The sequence below is a fragment of the Agelaius phoeniceus genome, chromosome 27, assembly GCF_051311805.1.
Source record: "Agelaius phoeniceus isolate bAgePho1 chromosome 27, bAgePho1.hap1, whole genome shotgun sequence".
Taxonomy (NCBI): domain Eukaryota; kingdom Metazoa; phylum Chordata; class Aves; order Passeriformes; family Icteridae; genus Agelaius; species Agelaius phoeniceus.
The window spans coordinates 550,293-574,059 of record NC_135291.1 but is presented as its reverse complement, the minus strand read 5'-3'; the positions used below and the strand labels follow the sequence as shown (position 1 = coordinate 574,059).

General features: G+C 46.7%; 1 protein-coding gene and 1 long non-coding RNA gene across 2 annotated transcripts; both read left to right on the top strand.

The window, feature by feature from the left end:
- Positions 1-4,447: 4,447 nt before the first annotated feature.
- Positions 4,448-22,524, top strand: LOC143695860 (uncharacterized). Its single transcript, XM_077191065.1, has 5 exons — positions 4,448-6,012; positions 6,587-6,900; positions 17,090-17,347; positions 17,832-19,495; positions 21,552-22,524. Exons 1-5 carry the CDS (start codon positions 4,448-4,450, stop codon positions 22,089-22,091), a joined length of 4,341 nt encoding a protein of 1,446 aa, XP_077047180.1. The 3' UTR covers positions 22,092-22,524.
- Positions 10,879-13,011, top strand: LOC143695811 (uncharacterized). Its single transcript, XR_013185342.1, has 2 exons — positions 10,879-10,982; positions 12,854-13,011. It is a non-coding gene; the product is annotated as an uncharacterized LOC143695811 (long non-coding RNA).
- Positions 22,525-23,767: the final 1,243 nt, after the last annotated feature.

Sequence of the window (23,767 nt, the reverse complement as noted above, 5' to 3'; positions counted from 1 at the left end):
AAAAATCCCATTTAAAAATCCCATAAAATAAACCCCAAAAATCCCATTAAAAAATCCCAAAAATCCCATAAATTCCATTTAAAAATCCCATAAATCCCATTTAAAAATCCCAAAAATCCCATTTAAAAATCCCAAAAATCCCATAAAATAAACCCCAAAATCCCATAAAAAATCCCATAAATCCCATTAAAAAAATCCCAAAAATCCCATTTAAAAAATCCCATTTAAAAATCCCATAAATTCCATTTAAAAATAAAAAAAAAATCCCATTTAAAAATCCCATAAATCCCATAAAATAAACCCCAAAAATCCCATTAAAAAATCCCAAAAATCCCATAAATTCCATTTAAAAATCCCATAAATTCCATTAAAAAATCCCCCAAAAATCCCATTATAAAAATCCCAAAAATCCCATAAAATAAACCCCAAAAATCCCATTAAAAAATCCCAAAAATCCCATTTAAAAATAAAAAAAAATCCATTTAAAAATCCCATCAATTCCATTTAAAAATAAAAAAAAAAATCCCATTTTAAAATCCCCAAAAATCCCATAAAATAAACCCCAAAAATCCCATTAAAAAATCCCAAAAATCCCATAAATTCCATTTAAAAATCCCATAAATTCCATTAAAAAATCCCCAAAAATCCCATTATAAAAATCCCAAAAATCCCATAAAATAAACCCCAAAAATCCCGTAAATAAATCCCATAAATCCCATTTAAAAATCCCATAAATTCCATTTAAAAATAAAAAAAAAATCCCATTTAAAAATCCCATAAATTCAATTTAAAAATAAAAAAAACCATCCCATTTAAAAATCCCATAAATCCCATTAAAAATCCCAAAAAATCCCATTTAAAAATCCCAAAAATCCCATAAAATAAACCCCAAAAATCCCATTTAAAAATCCCATAAATCCCATTTTAAAAAATCCAATAAAAATTCCAAAGTCCCATAAATAAATCCCATTTAAAAAAATCCCATTAAAAATCCCACAAATCCATTAAAAAATCCCCAAAATCCATAAAATAAACCCAAAAAATTCCCATTAAAATGGGGGAAATTCCACAAAAAAAGGGGGAAAAATTCTAAAAAAAATGGGGAAAAATTCTAAAAAAATGGGAAAAATCCCATGAAAATGGGGAAAATTCCATAAAACACTGAGAAAATTCACACCAAAAAAATTAGGAAAATTCACAGCAAAAATGGGGACAAATCCCATTTAAAAAATGGGGAAAATTCCCATTAAAATGGGGAAATTCCACAAAAAAAAAAAGGGGAAAATTCACATAAAAAAGGGGAAAATTCACATAAAAAATGGGAAAAATTCACATAAAAAATGGGGACAAATCCCATTAAAATGGGGAAAATTCCACAAAACACTGAGAAAATTCGCACCAAAAATGGGGGAAAATTCTGCAAAAAAGGGGGAAATCCCATTAAAACAGGGGGAAATTCCACAAAAAATGGGGAAAAATTCTAAAAAAAATGGGGGAAAATTCTAAAAAAAATGGGGGAAAATCCCATTAAAATGGGGAAAATTCCACAAAACCCTGAGAAAATTCACATCAAAAATGGGGGAAAATTCCGCAAAAAAGGGGGAAAATTCCCATTAAAACAGGGGAAAATTCCACAAAAAATGGGAAAAATTGTAAAAAAAATGGGGAAAAATTCTAAAAAAATGGAAAAAAATTCTAAAAAAAAAAAGGGAAAATCCCATTAAAACAAGGGGAAATTCCACAAAAAATGGGGGAAAATTCTGCAAAAAAGGGGGACAATTCCACAAAAAATGGGGAAAAATTCCACAAAAAATGGGGAAAATTCCCATTAAAACAGGGGAAAATTCCACAAAAAAAGGGAGAAAAGTCGCATTAAAAATGGGGAAAATTCCACAAAAAATGGGGGAAAATTCCACAAAAAATGGGGGAAAATTCCACAAAAAAATGGGGACAAATCCCATTAAAATGGGGAAAATTCCACAAAAAATGGGGACAAATCCCATTAAAACAGGGGAAAATTCCACAATAAAAGGGGGAAAATTCCCATTAAAATGGGGGAAAATTCGTCTAAAAAAAGGGGGAATATTCTGCAAAAAATGGGGAAAATTCCCATTAAAACGGGGAAATTCCACAAAAAATGGGGAGAAATCCCATTAAAAAATAGGGACAAATCCCATTAAAAAAAGGTGAAAATTCCACAAAAAATGGGGACAAATCCCATTAAAATATGGGGACAAATCCCCTTAAAAAATGGTGAAAATTCCACAATAAAAGGGGGAAAATTCCCATTAAAACAGGGGAAAATTCCACAATAAAAGGGGGAAAATTCACATAAAAATGGGGGAAATTTCACAGCAAAATGAAAAAAAATTCTAAAAAAAAGTGGGGAAAAATCCCATTAAAATGGGGAAAATTCACATAAAAATGGGGGAAAATCCCACAAAAAATGGGGACGAATCCCATTAAAAAATGGGAGAAATTCTGCAAAAAATGGGGAAAGTTCTACAAAAAAGGGAGAAAATTCTAAAAAAATGGGAAAAAATTCTAAAAAAATGGGTAAAAATTCTTAAAAAAATGGGGAAAAATTCTAAAAAAAAAAGGGAAAAATTCTAAAAAAATGGGGAAAATTTCACACAACACTGAGAAAATTCGCACCAAAAAAATTAGGAAAATTCACAGCAAAAATGGGGACAAATCCCATTAAAAAAATGGGGAAAATTCCCATTAAAATGGGGAAATTCCACAAAAAAAAGGGGAAAATTCACATAAAAAAGGGGAAAATTCACATAAAAAATGGGAAAAATTCACATAAAAAATGGGGACAAATCCCATTAAAATGGGGAAAATTCCACAAAACACTGAGAAAATTCGCACCAAAAATGGGGGAAAATTCTGCAAAAAAGGGGGACAATTCCACAAAAAATGGGGAAAAATTCCACAAAAAATGGGGGAAAAATTCCATTAAAAATGGGGAGAATTCCACAAAAAATGGGGGAAAATTCCACAAAAAAATGGGGACAAATCCCATTAAAACAGGGGGAAATGCCACTAAAAAGTGGAAAAATTCGCATAAAAAATGGGGGGAAAATCCCATTAAAATGGGGGAAATTCCACAAAAAATGGGGAAAAATTCTAAAAAAAATGGGGAAAAATTCTAAAAAAAATGGGGAAAATTCCACAAAACCCTGAGAAAATTCACACCAAAAATGGGGGAAAATTCACAGCAAAATGAAAAAAAATTCTAAAAAAAATGGGGAAAAATCCCATTAAAAATGGGGAAAATTCCACAAAACACCGAGAAAATTCACTGCAAAAAAGGGGGAAAATTCCACAAAAAAATGGGGACAAATCCCATTAAAATGGGGAAAATTCCACAAAAAATGGGGACAAATCCCATTAAAACAGGGGAAAATTCCACAATAAAAGGGGGAAAATTCCCATTAAAACAGGGGAAAATTCCACAAAAAATGGGGAAAAATTGTAAAAAAAATGGGGAAAAATTCTAAAAAACATGGGGAAAAATTCTAAAAAAATGGGGAAAATTTCACACAACACTGAGAAAATTCGCACCAAAAAATTGGGAAAATTCACAGCAAAAATGGGGGAAAATTCTGCAAAAAGGGGGAAAATTCCACAAAAAAATGGGGACAAATCCCTTAAAAAGGGGGGAAATTCCACAAAAAATGGGGAGAAATCCCATTAAAAAATGGGGACAAATCCCCTTAAAAATGGTGAAAATTCCGCAAAAAAGGGGGAAAATTCCCATTAAAACGGGAAAATTCTACAATAAAATGGGGAAAATTCCCATCAAAATGGGGGAAATTTCACAGCAAAATGAGAAAAAAAATCTAAAAAAATGGGGAAAAATCCCATTAAAAAGGGGAAAATTCACAAAAAATGGGGAGAAATCCCATTAAAAAATGGCGAAAATTCTGCAAAAAATGGGAAAAATTCCCATTAAAATGGGGGGAAATTCCACAAAAAAGGGGGAAAGTTCACATAAAAATGGGGACAAATTCTAAAAAAATGGGGAAAAATCCCATTAAAAGGGGGGAAAATCCCACAAAACATGGGGACAAATCCCATTAAAAAAATGGGGACAAATCCCATTAAAAGGGGGAAAATCCCACAAAAAATGGGGACAAATCCCATTAAAAAAATGGGGACAAATCCCATTAAAACAGGGGAAAATCCCACAAAAAATGGGGACAAATCCCATTTAAAAATGGGGAAAATTCCCATTAAAATGGGGAAATTCCACAAAAAAAAAAAAAGGGAAAAAATCACATAAAAAAGGAGAAAATTGACATAAAAATGGGGAAAAATCACATAAAAATGGGGAAAAATTCTAAAAAAAATGGGGGAAAAGTCTGCAAAAAAGGGGAAAAATTCACATAAAAATTGGGAAAAATCCCACAAAAAAACGGAAAAAATTCCCACAAAACCCATGAAATCCCCCAAAATTCCCAATTTTTTTTCCCCCTCAGGAACCCCCGGCTCCGACCCGAGCCCCGCGGCCGTCGCGGGGTCGGACCCCGAAAGTTTCCGCTGGACCGTGGTGCAACAAATCCACCCCGGCGCTTCCGCGGCATCATCATCATCATCCAAAAACCACCCGAAAAACCCCAAATCCCCAAATTTCTCCAATTTTGGGAGCATCATCGTCCTCCAAAAAAGCTACGAATGCTCGGAGTGCGGGAAGAGCTTCAGCTGCAGCTCCCATTTCTCCAAACACCGCCGGACGCACACGGGGGAAAAACCCTTCCGGTGTCTCCATTGCGGCAAAAGCTTCAACGTCTCCTCCAACCTTTACCGGCACCAACGCGGCCACGGCGGCGGCGAAACGGCGCCGGAAAAACCGCGGGGTTTTCCTTACGAATGCCAGGAATGCGGGAAGAGTTTCCGTCGGAACAAGGAGTTGGCCACGCACCGGCGGCTGCACACGGGGACTTTGCCCTTCCAGTGCGGCGATTGCGGGAAAAGCTTCTCCTGGAGCTCGCATTGGCTGCGGCACCGGCGCATCCACACCGGCGAGAAACCCTACGAGTGCCAGGAGTGCGGCAAGAGCTTCTCCAGGAGCTCCCACCTCTACCGGCACCAGCGCGGCCACGCCGGCGGCCGCTCCTACATCTGCACCTACTGCGGCCGCAGCTTCGGCAGCATCCTCCACTTCGAGCGCCACCAGGGCACCCACAGCGGCGTCCGGCCCTACAGGTGCTCCCTGTGCCGCAAGAGCTTCGGCGACGCGCCCGCCTTGGTCAAGCACCAGCGCCTCCACCTGGCCGAGGGCCCCTTCCGCTGCGAGGATTGCGGCAAGAGCTTCGGCGCCCGCCCGCAGTACGCGCGGCACCGGCGCAGTTTCCACGGTGCCGGCGCCGCGGAGAAGCCGTACCGGTGCGGGGATTGCGGGAAAAGCTTCTCCTGGAGCTCGCATTGGGAGCGGCACCAACGCATCCACACCGGGGAGAAACCCTACGAGTGCCAGGAGTGCGGGAAGAGCTTCGGGAGGACCTCGCACCTCTACCGGCACCAGCGCACGCACGCCGGCGGCCGCCCCCACGTCTGCGGCGAGTGCGGCAAGAGCTTCAACTCCACGCTCCACTTCCAGAAGCACCAGAGGGCGCACGGGGCCCGGAAAAGCCGCGGGGAGGGCGGGAAATCGGTCACGGAGGCGCCGGCGTTGGGAGAGAACCAACGGGGCCGGGAGAGTTGCCAAAAAAGCTGCGAGGAACGCGGGAAATCGGTCACGGAGGCGCCGGCGTTGGGAGAGAACCAAGGGGGCCGCGGGGAGGCGCAGGAAAGTGGGAGATCCTTGGCGGGACCGGCGGCGGCGGCCAAACGTCGAGGGGTTCGTGAGGGAGCCCAGAAAGTTGGGAAATGCTGGGTGGGATCACCAAAAATTGGGAAATCTTTGGTGGAATCACAAAAAGTTGGGAAATCCTCGGTGGAATCACAGAAAGTTGGGAAATCTTTGAATGAATCCCAAGAAATTTGCTCCAAATGTGGGAAAACCTTTGGAGATCCCTCAGCATTGGCCAAGCATCGACGGATCCATGAGGAATCCCCAAAATCCTGCTCAGAATGTGGGAAAACCTTTGGAGATCCCTCAACGTTGGCCAAACATCGACGGCTCCATGAGAGTTCCCAAAAAACCTGCTCGGAACGCGGGAAATCCTTCCCGGACCCGTCGGCGTTGGCCAAACATCAAGAGGTTCGTGAGGAATCCCAAAAAGTTGGGAAATCTTTGGTGGAATCACAAAAAGTTGGGAAAATTTCGGCGGAATCACAGAAAATTGGGAAATCTTTGAATGAATCCCAGAAAGTTGGGAAATTTTTGGTGGAATCACAAAAAGTTGGGAAATTTTTGGCGGAATCCCCAAAAATTGGGAAATCTTTGAATGAATCCCAAAAAATTGGGAAATCTTTGGTGGAATCACAAAAAGTTGGGAAATCTTTGAATGAATCCCAAAAAATTGGGAAATTTTCGGTGGAATCCCAAGAAATTGGGAAATCCATGGTGGAATCCCAAAAAATTGGAAAATCCTTGGATGAATCCCAAGAAATTTGCCCCCAAATGTGGGAAAACCTTTGGAGATCCCTCAACGTTGGCCAAGCATCGACGGCTCCATGAGGAATCCCAAAAAATTGGGAAATCCTTGGTGGAATCCCAAGAAATTGGGAAATCTTTGATGGAATCACAGAAAATTGGGAAATCTTTGAATGAATCCCAAAAAATTGGGAAATTTTTGGTGGAATCCCAAAAAATTTGCCCCAAATGTGGGAAAACCTTTGGAGATCCCTCAACGTTGGCCAAGCACCGACGGCTCCACGATCCCGACCGGAATTCCGGGATCGGATCCCGACTCCGGAATCCCGGAGAGGAGGAGGAGCCGGAAGGGTGAAAATCGGGAAAAAAACCAAAATTTTGGGAATTTTTTCCCCGCGTTTTCCCGGCCGTAGTTTCGGGTAGGGTAGAGTAGGAAAAAGTAGGGGTAGAAATTGTTAAAGAAATTAAAAAATTTGGAATTTTTTTGGTTTTTCCATAAGTTTTCCCAGGAAAAATAATTTTTAAAAAAATTAGGTTGGAGGAAATCCCGGAATTTTGGTGGTTTCAGGGAATTTTTGGAGGTTTCGAAGAAAATTTTGGGAATTTTGGGCCGTTCCGTAATTTATTGTATTTATTCAGCCGGAAAATCCCGGGAAGTTTTGGGAAGGAAATCCCAAAATTGGTGGAAAAAAAGGGGATTTGATCCCAAAAATTTTCTTGGATTGGGGTGGGGGGGAAAAGAAAAAAAAAAAAATTGGGAATTTTTTTCCCCCGGGGTTTTTTTGGGATTTTTTTGGAATTTTCTTCTTTGTTTGTAATGTGAATAAAAATAGATTTAGTGAGGAATTCCTGGAATTTTGTCTTGGGGATGGAATGGGGGAAAAGTGGGAATAATCCTTGGGAATTTCGGGAATTTTGGGGCAAATCTTTGGGAATTTTTGGGGGAATTTTGGGGCAAATCTTTGGGAATTATTTGGGATTTTTGGGCATTTTTTGGGGCATTTTTTGGGAATTTTGGGTGCAAATCTTTGGGAATTATTTGGGATTTTTTGGGAATCCCTTGGGATTTTTTGGGACAAATCTTGGGGAATTGAATTATTTGGGATTTTTGGGGCATTTTTGGGAATTTTGGGTGCAAATCTTGGGGAATTATTTGGGATTTTTTTGGGCATTTTTTTGGGAATTTTGGGTGCAAATCTTTGGGAATTATTTGGGATTTTTGGGGCATTTTTTGGGAATTTTAGGTGCAAATCTTTGGGAATTCTTTGGGATTTTTGGGGCATTTTTGGGAATTTTGGGTGCAAATCTTTGGGAATTATTTGGGATTTTTGGGGCATTTTTTGGGAATTTTGGGTGCAAATCTTTGGGAATTATTTGGGATTTTTTGGGATTTTTTTGGCATTTTTTTGGGAATCCCTTGGGATTTTATTTGGGACAAATCTTGGGGAATTATTTGGGATTTTTGGGGCATTTTTTGGGAATTTTGGGTGCAAATCTTTGGGAATTATTTGGGATTTTTTGGGGATTTTTTGGCATTTTTGGGAATCCCTTGGGATTTTTTTGGGACAAATCTTAGGGAATTATTTGGGATTTTTGGGGCATTTTTTGGGAATTTTGGGTGCAAATCTTTGGGAATTCCCTGGGATTTTTTGGGATTTTTTTTTGGGCATTTTTTGGGCATTCTTTGGGAATTTTGGGTGCAAATCTTTGGGAATTATTTGGGATTTTTTGGGGATTTTTTGGGCATTTTTTGGGAATCCCTTGGGATTTTATTTGGGACAAATCTTTGGGAATTATTTGGGATTTTTTGGGCATTTTTTGGGAATTTTGGGACAAATCTTGGGGAATTATTTGGGAATTATTTGTGATTTTTTGGGCATTTTTGGGGCATTTTTTGGGAATTTTGGGTGCAAATCTTTGGGAATTATTTGGGATTTTTTGGGATTTTTTTGGCATTTTTTTGGGAATCCCTTGGGATTTTATTTGGGACAAATCTTGGGGAATTATTTGGGGTTTTTTGGGGATTTTTTTGGGGCATTTTTTGGGAATCCCTTGGGAATTTTGGGTGCAAATCTTTGGGAATTCTTTGGGTATTTGGGGGAATTTTGGGTGCAAATCTTTGGGAATTATTTGGGATTTTTTGGGGATTTTTTGGCATTTTTTGGGAATCCCTTGGGATTTTTTTGGGTGCAAAACTTTGGGAATTATTTGTGATTTTTTTGGCATTTTTGGGCATTTTTTGGGAATTTTAGGTGCAAATCTTTGGGAATTCTTTGGGATTTTTGGGGGATTTTTTGGGAATCCCTTGGGATTTTTTTGGGGACAAATCTTGGGGAATTATTTGGGATTTTTTGGATTTTTTGGGGCATTTTTTGGGAATCCCTTGGGAATTTTGGGGGGCAAAACTTTGGGCATTCTTTGGATATTTGGGGAATTTTGTGGCATTTTTTGGCATTTTTTGGGCATTTTCTGGGGCAAATCCTTGGGAATTTTGGGGCACATCTTTGGGAATTATTTGGGAATTTTTGGGTGCAAATCCTTGGGAATTCAGGGAATTTTGGGGCCCATCTTTGGGAACTATTTGGGAATTTTTGGGGTGCAAATCCTTGGGAATTCAGGGAATTTTGGGGGCACATTTTTGGGAATTACTTGGGAATTTTTGGGGCAAATCCTTGGGAATTCGGGGAATTTTGGGGGCCATTTTTGGGAATTATTTGGGAATTTTTGGGTGCAAATCCTTGGGAACTCAGGGAATTTTGGGGGCCCATCTTTGGGAACTATTTGGAATTTTTGGGGGCAATCCTTGGGAATTCGGGGAATTTTGGGGGCACATTTTTGGGAATTTTTGGGTGCAAATCCTTGGGAATTCTTTGGGTGTTTGGGAATTTTCTGGGCGAGTCCTTGGGGGAAGTGTTTGGAGGAGGAAGAGGAGGAGGGGGAGGAAGAAGAGGGAGAGGAGGAAAAGGGGGGGGAGGGAGGAGGAGAAGAAAAGGGTGGGGGAGGAAGAGGAGGAGGAGGGGAAGGGGAGGAAGAGGAGGAGAGGGAGAGGAAGAGGAGGAGGAAGAAGAGGAGGAGGAAGAAGAGGAAGAGAAATAAGGGAGGAAGAAGAGGGAGAGGAGGAAAGGGGGGGGAGAGGAGGAGGAAGAGGAGGAGGAAGAGGAGAACGGGAGGAAGAAGAGGAAAGGGGGGGAGAGGAAGAGGAGAAGGAGGAAGAGGAGGAGGAAGAAGAGGAGGAGGAGAAATAAGGGAGGAAGAGAGGGAGAGGAGGAAGGGGGGGGAGAGGAGGAGGAGGAGGAGGGAAAGGGGAGGAGGAAGAGGAGGGAAGGGGGAGGAAGAGGAAGAGAAGGAGGAGGGAAGGGGGAGGAGGGAGAGAAGGAGGAGGAGGAGGGAAAGGGGAGGAAGAGGAGGAGGAGGAGGAGGAGAAATAAGGGAGGAAGAAGAGGGAGAGGAGGAAAGGGGGGAGAGGAGGAGGAAGAGGAGGAGGAGGAGGAGGAGGGAAGGGGGAGGGGAAGGGGAGGAAGAAGAGGAGGAGAGGGGGAGGAAGAAGAGGAGGAGGAAGAGGAGGAGAAATAAGGGAGGAAGAAAAGGGAGAGGAAGAAAGGGGGGAGAGGAGGAGGAAGAGGAGGGGGAGGAGGGAAAGGGGAGGAAGAGGAGGAGGAGAAATAAGGGAGGAAGAAGAGGGAGAGGAGGAAAGGGGGGGAGAGGAGGAGGAAGAGGAGGAAGAGGAGGAGGGAAGGGGGAGAAGGAAGAGGAGGAGGAGGGAAAGGGGAGGAAGAAGAGGAGGAGGAGGGAAAGGGGGGGAGGAAGAGGAGGAGGAGGAGGAGGAGGAAGAAGAGGGAGAGGAAGAAAGGGGGGGGAGAGGAAGAGGAAGAGGAGGAGGAGGAGGGAAAGGGGAGGAAGAGGAGGAGGAGAAATAAGGGAGGAAGAAGAGGGAGAGGAGGAAAGGGGGGGAGAGGAGGAGGAAGAGGAGGAAGAGGAGGAGGGAAAGGGAAGGGGGAGGAGGAAGGGGGGGGGAGAGGAAGAGGAGAAGGAGGAAGAGGAGGAGGAGGGAGAGAAGGAGGAAGAGGAGGGGAGGGGGAGGAAGAAGAGGAGGAGAAATAAGGAGGAAGAAGAGGGAGAGGAGGAAGGGGGGGGAGAGGAGGAGGAAGAGGAGGGAAAGGGAAGGGGGAGGAGGAGGAGGAGGAGGAGGAGGAAGAGGAGGGAGAGAAGGAGGAGGAGGGAAAGGGGAGAAGGAGGAGGAAGAGGAGGAGGAGGAGGAGGGAAGGGGGAGGAGGAAGAGGAGGAGGAGGAGGAGGAGGAGGGAAGGGGGAGGAGGAAGAGGAGGAGGAGGAGGGAAGGGGGAGGAGGCGGCGGCTCCTCTGTATCCGGGTCACGCCGGGAGCCGCCTCCAGCGGGACCGGGACCGGGACTGGGAGCGGGAACGGAGCGGGAACGGGTCCGGAGCGGGAGCGGGAGCGGGTCGGGAACGGGAGCGGGAACGGGACCGGAACGGGTCGGGAGCGGGAACGGGACCGGGTCGAAGGCGGGAACGGGAACGGGAGCGGGACCAGGTCGGGATCGGGATCGGGAACGGGACCGGGTCGAGGGCGGGAACGGGATCGGAGCGGGATTCGAAGCGGGTCCAGAGCGGGACCGGGAGGGGGTCGGGACCGGGATTTAGAACCGGGCTGGGATCGGGACCGGGACTGGGAGCGGGAACGGGTCCGGATCGGGATTAGAACCGGGCTGGGATCGGGACGGGGACCGGGACTGGGAGCGGGAACGGCTCCGGATCGGGACTAGAACCGGGCTGGGATCGGGAAGGGGATCAGGACTGGGAGTGGGATCGGGACTGGAATTGGAGCGGGATTCGAACGGGATCGGGACCGGGTCGGGACCGAGACTGGGAGCGGGATCGGAGCGGGACCGGGATTGGGGCGGGATCGGGAACGGGATCAGGATTAGAACCTGGTCGGGGTCGGGATTGGGTCGGGATCAGGACTAGAACTGGGTCGGGAGCTTGACCGGGATCGGGTCAGGATCGGGATCAGGAACGGGACCGGGACTGGATCGGGTTGGGATTGGGATTGGGATTGGGATCGGGATTGAGAGCGGGAGTGGGATTGGGATCAGGATCGGGACCGGGACCGGGTCGGGAGCGGGATCAGGATCGGGATCAGGATTTGAACCGGGTCAGGACCAGAAGCTGGAATGGGAGCAGGATCGGGTTGGGATCGAGTTGGGACCGGGTTGGGATCGGGTCGGGTCCATTTTGGGATCGGGATCAGGACTCGAACCAGGTCAGGATTGGGACTGGGGGAGCAGGACCAGGATCGGGATCGGTTTTGGGATCAGGATCAGGACTGGGGTCAGGTGGGGATCAGGTCCGGTTTGGGATTGGGATCGGGATTAGAACCGGGTCAGGATCAGTTTTGGGATCAGTTTTAGGATCGGGATCAGTTTTAGGATCGGTTTTAGGATCAGGATTAGAACCAGGTCAGGATCAGTTTTGGGATTGGTTTTAGGATCAGGATTAGAACCGGGTCGGGATCAGTTTTGGGATTGGTTTTAGGATCGGGATCAGTTTTGGGATTGGGATTAGTACCGGGTCAGGATCAGTTTTGGGATTGGTTTTAGGATCAGGATTAGAACTGGGTCGGGATCAGTTTTGGGATCAGTTTTGGGGATCGGGATTAGAATCGGGTCAGGATCGGTTTTAGGATCGGGATTAGAACCGGCTCAGGATCAGTTTTGGGATCGGTTTTAGGATTGGGATCAGTTTTGGGATCGGTTTTAAGATTGGGATCAGTTTTGGGATCAGTTTTGGGACCAGTTTTAGGATCAGGATTAGAACCAGGTCAGGACCAGTTTTGGGATCGGTTTTAGGGTCAGGATCAGTTTTGGGATCGGTTTTAGGATTGGGATCAGTTTTGGGATCGGTTTTAGGATTGGGATCAGTTTTGGGATCAGTTTTAGGATTGGGATCAGTTTTGGGATCAGTTTTAGGGTCAGGATCAGTTTTGGGATCGGTTTTAGGGTCAGGATCAGTTTTAGGATCGGTTTTAGGATTGGGATCAGTTTTGGGATCAGTTTTAGGGTCCGGATCAGTTTTGGGATCGGTTTTAGGATCGGGATTAGAACCGGGTCAGGACCAGTTTTGGGATCAGTTTTAGGGTCAGGATCAGTTTGGGATCGGTTTTAAGATCAGGATCAGTTTTGGGATCAGGATTAGAACCGGATCAGGATCAGTTTTGGGATTGGTTTTAGGATCAGGATCAGTTTTGGGATTGGTTTTAGGGTCGGGATCAGTTTTGGGATCGGTTTTAGGATCGGGACCAGCGCAGGGAGACCCCAAAACCCGGAGGGACCCCACGCTGATCCCCCCTCCCCCAGCAGGTCCCAAATTCCCCCCACGTTTTCCTGAAATTATCCCAAAATTACCCCCAAATTCCCCCTAAATCCACCCCAAAATTCCACCCAAATCATCCTGAAATCACCCCAAAATTCCCCCCAAAAATTATCCTAAAATTATCCCAAAATTCCCCCTAAATCATCCCAAAATTCTGCCCAAATCGTCCTGAAATCATCCCAAAATTCCCCCCAAAAATGATCCTAAAATCACCCCAAAATTCCCCCTAAATCACCCCAAAATTCCCCCAAAAATTATCCTAAAATTATCCCAAAATTCCCCCTAAATCATCCAAAATTCCCCCCAAAAATTATCCTAAAATTATCCCAAAATTCCCCCTAAATCCACCCCAAAATTCCACCCAAATCATCCCGAAATCACCCCAAAAATCCCCCAAAAATTATCCTAAAATTATCCCAAAATTCCCCCTAAATCATCCCAAAATTCCCCCCAAAAATTATCCTAAAAGTATCCCAAAATTCCCCCTAAATCACCCCAAAATTCCGCCCAAATCATCCTGAAATCGCCCCAAAATTCCTCCCAAAATTATCCTAAAATTATCCCCAAATTCCCCCCAAATGATCCCAGAATCACCCCAAAATTCCCCCCAAAATTATCCTAAAATTATCCCAAAATTCCCCCTAAATCACCCCAAAATTCCGCCCAAATCATCCTGAAATCACCCCAAAAATCCCCCCAAAATTATCCTAAAATCACCCCAAAATTCCCCCTAAATCACCCCAAAATTCCGCCCAAATCATCCTGAAATCATCCCAAAATTCCCCCAAAAATGATCCTAAAATCACCCCAAAATTCCCCCTAAATCACCCCAAAATTCTGCCCAAATCATCCTGAAATCACCCCAAAATCCCCCCAAAAATTATCCTAAAATCACCCCAAAATTCCCCCTAAATCATCCCAAAATTCCCCCCAAAAATGATCCTAAAAGTATCCCAAAATTCCCCTAAATCATCCCAGAATTCCCCCAAAAATTATCCTAAAATTATCCCAAAATTCCCCCTAAATCATCCCAAAATTTCCCCCAAAAATTATCCTAAAATTATCCCAAAATTCCTCCTAAATCATCCCAAAATTCCCCCCCCAAATTATCCTAAAATTATCCCAAAATTCCCCCCCAAAATGATCCCAGAATTATCCCAAAATTGCCCCTAAAATCCCAAATCCAAATCCTAAATCCACCCCAAAATCCCCCAAAACCACCCCAAAATCCTCTCAAAATTTCCCCCCAAAATAATCCCAAAATCCCCCTCAGATCCACCCCCAAATAATCCCAAAATTATCCCAAAATTCCTCCTGAAATCAGCCCCAAATGCCCCCAAATCCACCTGAAAATTCCCCCAAATTATCCCCAAATTATCCCAAAATTTCCCCTGAAATCGTCCCTAAAATTCCCCCAAATTATCCCAAAATTATCCCAAAATTTCCCCCCAAAATTCCCTCAAATCCACCCCAAAATGCCCCCCAATATTTCCCCAAAATGATCTGAAAATTCTGCTTGAAAAATCCCAAAATTGTCCCAAAATTTCCCCTAAAATTCCCCCAAAATTCCCCCAAATTTTTCCCAAAATTCCCCAAAATCCCCCAAAATTCCCCCAATTTTTTCCCCAAATTCCCCCCAAAATTATTCCAAAATCCCCCCAAAATTATCCCAACATTTTTACCAAAATTCCCTCAAAACCCCCCAAAATTCTCCCAAAATTTCCCCCAAATCCACCCCAAAATTTCCCCCCAAATAATCCCAAAATTCCCCCCAAAAAACCCCAAAATTTTTGGGATCCTGACCGGGATTTTTGGGATTTTTGGGACATTTCAGGCTCGGATTTGGGATTTTGGGTGAAGATGCAGGAGAATTACGAGAACGTCATTTCCTTGGGTAAGAGCATCCCAAAAATTTGGGAATTTTGGGAATTTTTTGGGATTTTTTTTGGAATTTTTGGGGTATTCCCAGTGGCGAATTTTGGGGGGAAAAGGGAATTTTTTGGGGGGAAATTTTGGGATTTTTTTGGGGGGAACTTTGGGATTTTTTTGGGAATTATTTTAATATTTTTAATTTTAATTTTAATTTTTAAAAATGTAAATATTTTAAATTTCATTTGAATATTTTAATTTTAATATTAGAAGCATTTAAATAATTTAAATATCATTTAATATTTTAATTATAATGATATTAATTTTAATTTTTAAATGGTGTTGATATTTTAAATTATTTAAATATATTTTTGGGGGTGGGAATTTTGGGAATTCCCTAAGAAACAAAATGGGAATTTTTGGAATTTTTTGGGAGCCCCTGGGGCAAAATTTTGGGAATTTTTTGGGGAATATTTCTGAGCTCCCAAAGGCACAAATTTGACAGAATTTTGGGATTTTTTTTGAGGGAATTCTTGAGGCAAAATCCTAAAATTTTAAATTTTTAGGAACGCCCATAATTCCAGCTGGAACTCGGCTGCCTCAGTTTCCCCTGCAACGATTTTTCCCCTAAAAAAAAACCCCCAAAATTTGCCCAAAATTTGGGATTTCACCCCAAAACGGAGCCGGGACGGGAAAACAAACTCTGAAAATTCCCCAAATTGCCCAAAATTCCCGTTTTTCCCCCCAAAAGCCGAGGAGATCGCCATCAGTTGGCCGCGGATCACCGCCTTCGCCGAATCGCACCGGAGACGCGGCCCTCGGCGCCGGTGAGTCCAGGGGGCGTGGCCAACGAGGGGTGGGCTCTTCCCATTGGCCAACGCGAGCCAGAGAGGGTTTGGAGGCTCTGATTGGTCGATCCAGCCATGAATGGGTTTGGAGGCTCTGATTGGTCGATCCAGCCGTGAATGGGGTTGGAGGCTCTGATTGGTCGATCCAGCCATGAATGGGTTTGGGCTCTTCCCATTGGCCAACCCAACCTAGGGCATGGTTGGGCTCTTCCCATTGGCCAACGCGACCCAGAGAGGGTTTGGAGGCTCTGATTGGTCGATCCAGCCATGAATGGGTTTGGAGGCTCTGATTGGTCGATCCAACCATGAATGGGTTTGGGCTCTTCCAATTGGTCAACGTGACCATGAATGGGTTTGGGCTCTTCCAATTGGCCAACACAACCCAAAGAGGGGTTGGGCTCTTCCAGTTGGGCCAACGCGACCATTAATGGGTTTGGATGCTCTGATTGGTCAACCCAACCAAGAGAGGGTTTGGATGCTCTGATTGGTCGATCCAGCCATGAATGGGTTGGATGCTCTGATTGGTCGATCCAGCCACGAATGGGTTTGGAGGCTCTGATTGGTCGATCCAACCATGAATGGGTTTGGAGGCTCTGATTGGTCGATCCAGCCATGAATGGGTTTGGGCTCTTCCCATTGGCCAACCCAACCAAGACTTTGGTCGGCCAAGCCAATCAAGAGCGTGGTTGGGCTCTTCCAATTGGCCAACACGACCATGAATGGGTTTGGATGCTCTGATTGGTCGATCCAGCCACGAATGGGTTTGGGCTCTTCCAATTGGCCAACCCAACCAAGACTTTGGTCGGTCAACCCAATCAAGAGAGGGTTTGGATGCTCTGATTGGTCGATCCAGCCATGAATGGGTTTGGATGCTCTGATTGGTCGATCCAGCCATGAATGGGTTTGGGCTCTTCCCATTGGCCAACCCAACCTAGGGCATGGCTGGGCTCTTCCAATTGGCCAACGTGACCCAAAGTGGGTTTGGACTCTTCCAATTGGCCAACGCAACCATGAATGGGTTTGGAGGCTCTGATTGGTCGATCCAACCATGAATGGGTTTGGACTCTTCCAATTGGCCAACCCAACCTAGGGCATGGTTGGGCTCTTCCAATTGGCCAACACGACCCAGAGAGGGTTTGGAGGCTCTGATTGGTCGATCCAGCCATGAATGGGTTTGGGCTCTTCCCATTGGCCAACCCAACCAAGAGCGCGTTCAACCCAATTTAACCCAATCAAAACCTTTGGCACTTTCATGAATTCCGTCCAAATTTGCCCAAAATCTTTGAGATTTTCAGGAATTTTCCTTTAATTCCCCAAAACCTTTGAGATTTTCAGGAATCCCCCCCAAAAAAATCTTCATCATTTCCCACAATCACTCCAAATCTCAACTTTTTTCCCCTTTTTTCCCATTTTTTCCCCATTTTTCCCCCTCCGCAGCCGCCGAATCCGAGGGGGAGCAGCCCCGGCCCTCCCCGCCCCCGGCTCCGCCCCCTCCGGCTCGGGGAGGGGCGGGGCCGGAAGGGGCGGGGCCGGAAGGGGCGCCGGAAGGGGCGGGGCCAGAGCTGAGGCGGCAGCTGGGGCTGATCCTGCAGACGGCCGGGAGGAGCCGGGTGGAGAAAATGCTGCGGGAGCTGGTGCGGGAGCAGGGCCTGGCCGGGAAACGCCGCCACCGCCGCCGGCCGGCCAAGGACCACGGTGAGGATCTGGGCACGTTTCACCCCAAAAATAAATTTAAAAAAAAAATTGGGTTTTCCCAAAAAAAAAAAGGAATTTTTTCCCACAAAAACCACGTTTTTTTCCCTCAAAAATTCCCCCCCAAAATGGGTTTTTCTCCAAAACTAATCCCCAAAAGTTCCCCAGAAAAAAAAGAGTTCCTACCAAAAAAAATTCAAAAAAAAAACCCAGTATTTTTTTCCCCAAATATTAAAAAAACATTGGGTGTTTCTCAAAAAATAAAATCTCAAAAAAAAACCCCAAAAAACCCTGGTTTTTTCCCCCCAAAAAAATAAAAATTTCCCCAACCGCGGTCGACACCCACCCAACAAAAAAAAATCCTGGAATTCCGCGGTGAGGAATTTTTGGCTCTTTTTTAACGCTCAATGGCCGCGATGGCCAACGCCCAACCCAACCCAATGGAAGAGTTTGGGTTTGGTTTTAATCCCCTCCCGTCCCCGCGCAGGCCCCGACGACGCCGACACCGATGCGGCCACCCCAGACCCTCCCGAACCGGCACCGGCGGCGCCGAACGGCGCCGGGCCCTGCCCGGAATGCGGCGGAACCGCGGGCGAGCCCCGGGCGGGGCGGCGGCGCTGCCGGCACCGTGCGGAGCGGCCTCACCGCTGCGCCGACTGCGGCAAAGGCTTCAGCCGCGGCTCCAACCTGGCGCAGCACCGGCGCATCCACACCGGCGAGCGGCCGCACCGCTGCGGCGACTGCGGCAAGGGCTTCATCCAGCGCTCGGATCTGGCGCGGCACCGGCGCGTGCACACCGGGGAGCGGCCGTACGGCTGCGGCGACTGCGGGAAGCGCTTCAGCGTCAGCTCCCACCTGGACCGGCACCGCCGCGTCCACGCCGGGGGGCCCGGCCCGCCCCAGCAGCCGCGCGGCAAAGCCAAAACCGAGGAGGGATCGGCGGTGACGGAGGCGTTTCGGTGCCAGGATTGCGGGAAGAGCTTCGCCCAACGCTCGGCCTTGGCCAAGCACCGCAAGACGCACGGCGGGGAGCGGCCGCACCGCTGCGGCGACTGCGGCAAGAGCTTCAGCCGCGGCTCCAACCTGACCCAGCACCGGCGCATCCACACCGGCGAGCGCCCGTTCGCCTGCGGCGACTGCGGCAAAGGCTTCATCCAACGCTCCGACCTGGAGCGGCACCAGCGCGTCCACACCGGCGAGCGGCCGTACGGCTGCGGCGAGTGCGGCAAGAGCTTCAGCGTCAGCTCGCACCTGGACCGGCACCGCAAGATCCACGCGGCCGAACGCGCCTCCTACCGCTGCCCCGAGCACCTGGCCGGGTTTTTGGCGGCGCACCGGCACGGGAGGCTCTTCCAGTGCAGGCAGTGCGGGCGGTGTTTCGGTCAAGGGGCGGCGTTGTTGAAGCACCAGCGGTCTCATGGTGGTGGTGGTGGTGCTGGCGGTGGTGGTGGTTCGGCATCGCCGAAATGTTTGGACTGCGGGAAAAGCCGGGGGTTGTGCCAGGATTGCGGCCGGCAGCCGGAATCGGCGTCGGCACCGGCGGTGGTGGAAAAGCCGTACAAGTGCCAGGAATGCGGGAAAAGCTTCGGGCAGCGCTCGGCGTTGGTGAAGCACCGGCGCATCCACACCGGCGAGAAACCCTACAAGTGCCAGGATTGCGCCAAGGGCTTCATCCAAAAATCCGACCTCACCATCCACCGGCGCATGCACACGGGCGAGAAACCCTACGAGTGCCGCGAGTGCGGGAAGCGCTTCAGCGTCTCCTCCAACCTCCTGACCCACCAGAGAACCCATCTTGGTGAGAAACCCTTCCAGTGCTCCGAGTGCGGCAAGAGCTTCATCCAGCGCTCCGAGCTCACCATCCACCGGCGCGTCCACACCGGCGAGAAACCCTACGAGTGCGGCGAGTGCGGGAAGCGCTTCAGCCGCAGCTCGCACCTCAACCGGCACCGCCGCACCCACGGCAAAGCCGCCGCCGCCGCCTCTTCCTCATCCTCATCATCATCATCATCGTCCTTCTCGTCTTCATCGTCCTTCTCGTCTTCTTCCTCCTCCTCCTTCCCGGCGTTCCCGGGCTCCTCGGCCGTGCCGGCGCCGCTGGAGCTGCCCTGGGCGCTGGCGTTGCCGGGCCGGGCGTTCCCGGGGTTTCCGGTGGGTAATTAAAGGGAGGGCGTTAATGAGGGGGCGGGGATTAAAGGAGGGATGGGGGTGGGGGGGGAGATGGGGGAGGCTCACGGGGCTGGGGGGGTCCCAGTGCTCCCAGTGCCCAACTGGGCTTGGCCAAGCCAGGACCCAACCTTGGCTTGGTCCCATTGAATTCCCATGGCTAATTAACGATCTCTAATTAATTAGAGGTGATTTCAATCATTAATTAAGTGGGGACATTGGGAATTCCCATCATTCCATGGTTCTGGTGGGTTCCCAGCATTCCCAGTGCTCCCAGTGCCCAACTGGGATTGGCCAAGGCAGGACCCAACCTTGGCTTGGGCCCATTGAATTCCCATTCAAATTCGATGGCTAATTAATGATTTGTAATTAATTACAGGTGGATTCATTCATTAATTAAGTGGGAAATGGGGAATTCCCATCATTCCATGGTTCCCATCATTCCCAGTGCTCCCAGTGCCCAACTGGGATTGGCCAAGGCAGGACCCAAGTTTGGCCTGGTCCCATTGAATTCCCATTCAAATTCGATGGCTAATTAATGATTTGTAATTAATTACGGGTGAATTCATGAGTTAATTAAGTGGGGACATGAGGAATTCCCATCATTCCATGGTTCCCAGCATTCCCAGTGCTCCCAGTGCCCAACTGGGATTGGCCAAGCCAAGACCCAACCTTGGCTTGGGCCCATTGAATTCCCATGGCCAATTAACGATCTCTAATTAATTAGGGAATGATTAATTGGCTAATTAATGACTGGAGGGGGAATTCCCAGCATCCCCAGCGCTCCCAGTGCCCAACTGGGCTTGGCCAACCCAACACTGGGGGATTTTCCCAACCCTCCCGTTCCTAAATTTGGGGAAAAAAACCCCCAAAAATTGGGGGAAAATCCCAAAATATTGGGGGAAAAAAATCCCCAAATTTGGGAAAAAACACCCAAAAAATTGGGGAAAAAAAATCAAAATATTGGGGAAAAAATTGGGGAAAATGTCAAAATTTGGGAAAAACCTCAAAATTCTAAGAAAGTAACTCAAAAATTGGTGAGAAAAATTTTTAAAAATTGGGGAAAACCTTAAAAATTTGGGGAAAAAACCCTCAAAATTTGGGGGAAAAAAATCAGAATTTGGGGAAAAAAATCCCAAATTTGGTTCATGAATTCAACCAAATGTGGGTTTGGAAGGAAAAATTGGATTTTCCTTTGGATTTTTTGGGTTTTTCCCAAAAAATGGGAGCGAACTCGAGCTTTTTTTTAAACTTTTTTTTTTCTTATTTTGTAATGAAAATTTGAATTTTTTTGGTTTTTTTGTTACTTTTGTGACTTTGTATTTTCTGTGTCGGGTCAATAAAAATCCGACGTGGGCTGAAAATGCCAAAAAATTTGGATTTTTCTCATTCTTTTATATAAAAATTTAAGGATAAAATGGTGAAAAATTTGGATTTTTCCATCATTTCTGACCACGAGAAATTCCAATAAAGACACAACCCCCTGCTAATGAATTCAAATATTTTAATTAATTAGAATATTAAATACCCCCCCCAAATGGAATCACAAGAAATAATCCAGAGATAATTAATCAATAAATAATTAATAAATAAGAGCAAATAAATAGTAGCCAATAAATAAGGACAAATAAATTATAATAAATAAATAACATAGAAATAATTAATAATAATTAATAAATCCAGCAGCCACAGGCGCTGAAGCTGAGGTAGAGGTGACCTCGTTAATTAAAACCTCGTTAACGAGGCCATCCTGACCACGCCCCTTTCCGGTCCTCCCAGTTCCAAACTGGGATTGGGCAACCTCAAAATTCCAACGTGGGGTTTGTTCCCGCCTTCATTGGGAGCTAATTAATGAGCTGCTCATTAATTAGGGGGTTAATTAATTAGGGAATGGCACAAACCCCCCTCAATCCATGACTCCGCCCCTTTCCAGTCCTCCCAGTTCCAAACTGGGATCGTCCAACACCCGTTGGGTTCCTTCGGTTTCTTCCAACCCCTGGAGCTCTTCCGCCTTAATTAACGACCTCGTTAATTAATCCAGGAGGGCGTGGCAGTCCTGGGCACCGCCCCCAGTTTGAGGAGGGGTCCCTCAGTGCGTCCTGGCGCCACCAGGGGGCGACAAAGGCGGCGACAAAGGCGGCGACAAAGGCGGCGACACCGACAACGAGGGACAGGAGCCACCCATGGGTGCCACCACCGCCGTCCCGTTGGCGTTCCCGGCTGGAATCTGGGGTCCCTCTGGAACTGGGGGTGTCCCCAAGGGTGTCCTTGTCCCCCCCGAGGTGACGTCGGGGAGGTCGCCGGGCGCGTTGTAGATTTGGGTGCCCACCACGGCCAGGAGGAGCAGCAGGAGCCGCTTGGCGGCGCTGGGTTCTTCCGAGGGGAGGGGGCGACGCACCTGGAAAGGGAAAAAAATTCCAGATTTAGGGTCAGGGATCTTCGGGATGGGGGAAGTTTCTGGAAATTCCCAGAATTTTGGGGAATTTTTTGCGGTGGGAAAAGTGAGGGAGGTGGGATTAGAGACGGGGAAGGGTGGAGTGGGGAACCCATCCAAGGGGTGACCTGGGCGGACCCTGCTTAGCTTCACAAAGGGGTTGGGGGAATTCATGCACCTTGGGGTAAATAATTCCAGTTTTGGGGCAAATAAATTCCATTTTGGGGTAAATAATTCAGATTTTTGGATAAAATTCCGTTTGTTTTGAGAACAAAGAAGTTCATTTTTGGGGAAAAAAGTCCCTTTTTGGTGGAAATAATCCTGTAGTCAGGTTGGGGAACCCATCCAAGGGGTGACCTGGGCGGATCCTGCTTAGCTTCACAAAGGGGTTGGGGGGAATTCATGCACCTTGGGGTAAATAATTCCAGTTTTGGGGCAAAAAAATTCCATTTGGGGGTAAATAATTCAGATTTTTGGATAAAATTCCGTTTGTTTTGACAGCAAAGAAGTTCATTTTTGGGGAAAAAAGTCCCTTTTTGGGGGAAATAATCCTTTAGTCAGGTTGGGGAACCCATCCAAGGGGTGACCCAGGCAGACCCTGCTTAGCTTCCCAAAGAGTTTGGGGGAATTAACACCCCCTGGAGTAAATAATTCAAAATTAGGGGCAAATAATTCCCACTCTGGGGTAAATAATTTCAATTCTGGGATAAAAATTCCCTCTTTTTGGGTAAATAATACCAATCAGGGGATTTTTGGGGAAAAAAATCCCTTTTTAGAGTAAATAATCCTGTAGTCATGTTGGGGAACCCATCCAAGGGGTGACCCTGGCAGACCCTGCTTAGCTTCACAAAGGGTTTGGGGGAATTAATCTCACTTGGGGTAAATAATTCTAATTTTGGGGCAAATAAATCCCATTTTGGGGGCAAATAAATACCATTTTGGGATAAAATTCCCTTTTTTAGGAGCAAATAAATCCATTTTTGGGGAAAAAAAGTCCCTATTAGGGGTAAATATTCCCCTAGTCAGTTGGGGAACCCATCCAAGGGGCGACCCTGGCAGACCCTGCTTAGCTTCACAAAGGGTTTGGAGGAATTAACTCCCCCTGGGGCAATTAATTCTAATTTCGGGGCAATTAAATCCCATTTGGGAGAAAATAATTACCATATTGGTATAAAATTCCCTTTTTGGGGGGGAAATAAATCTATTTTGGGGAAAAAAGTCCCTTTTTGGGGGAAATAATCCTTTAGTCAGGTTGGGGAACCCATCCAAGGGGTGACCCTGGTGGACCCTGCTTAGCTTCCCAAAAGGGTTTGGAGGAATTAACCCCCCCTGGGGCAAATAATTCAAATTTTGGGGCAAATAATTCCCACTCTGGAATAAAAATTTCTTCCTTTTTGGGCAAATAAATCCCAGCCTGGAGCAGGGAGGGGCCCAAATCTTTCCCCGAGGGTGCCAGGAAAGGCTGAGTCAGAGCGGACAGGGTGGAAGTGACTCAGCCTCCCCCACCCCTCCGAGAAATGAGGCCAATTTTGGGTTCCGGCCGGGGAATTCCGGGAATTTGGGATTTGGGAGGGGTTTGGGGCGGGATCTGTAGGGGATTTAGGGGGTTTGGGGGGATCTAGGGGGTATAGGGGGCTTAGGGATGGGGAGTTCGGGGGGATTTGAGGGCGTTTGGGGGGGTTTAGGACGAGTTTGGGGCAATTCAAAAGGAATTGGGAGGAGTTTAAGGCTGATTTGGGGGAGTTTAGGATGAATTTGGGGAAGTTTAGGACGAGTTTGGGGAGATTTAGGACGAGTTTGAGGGATTTAGGGCAAATTTGGGG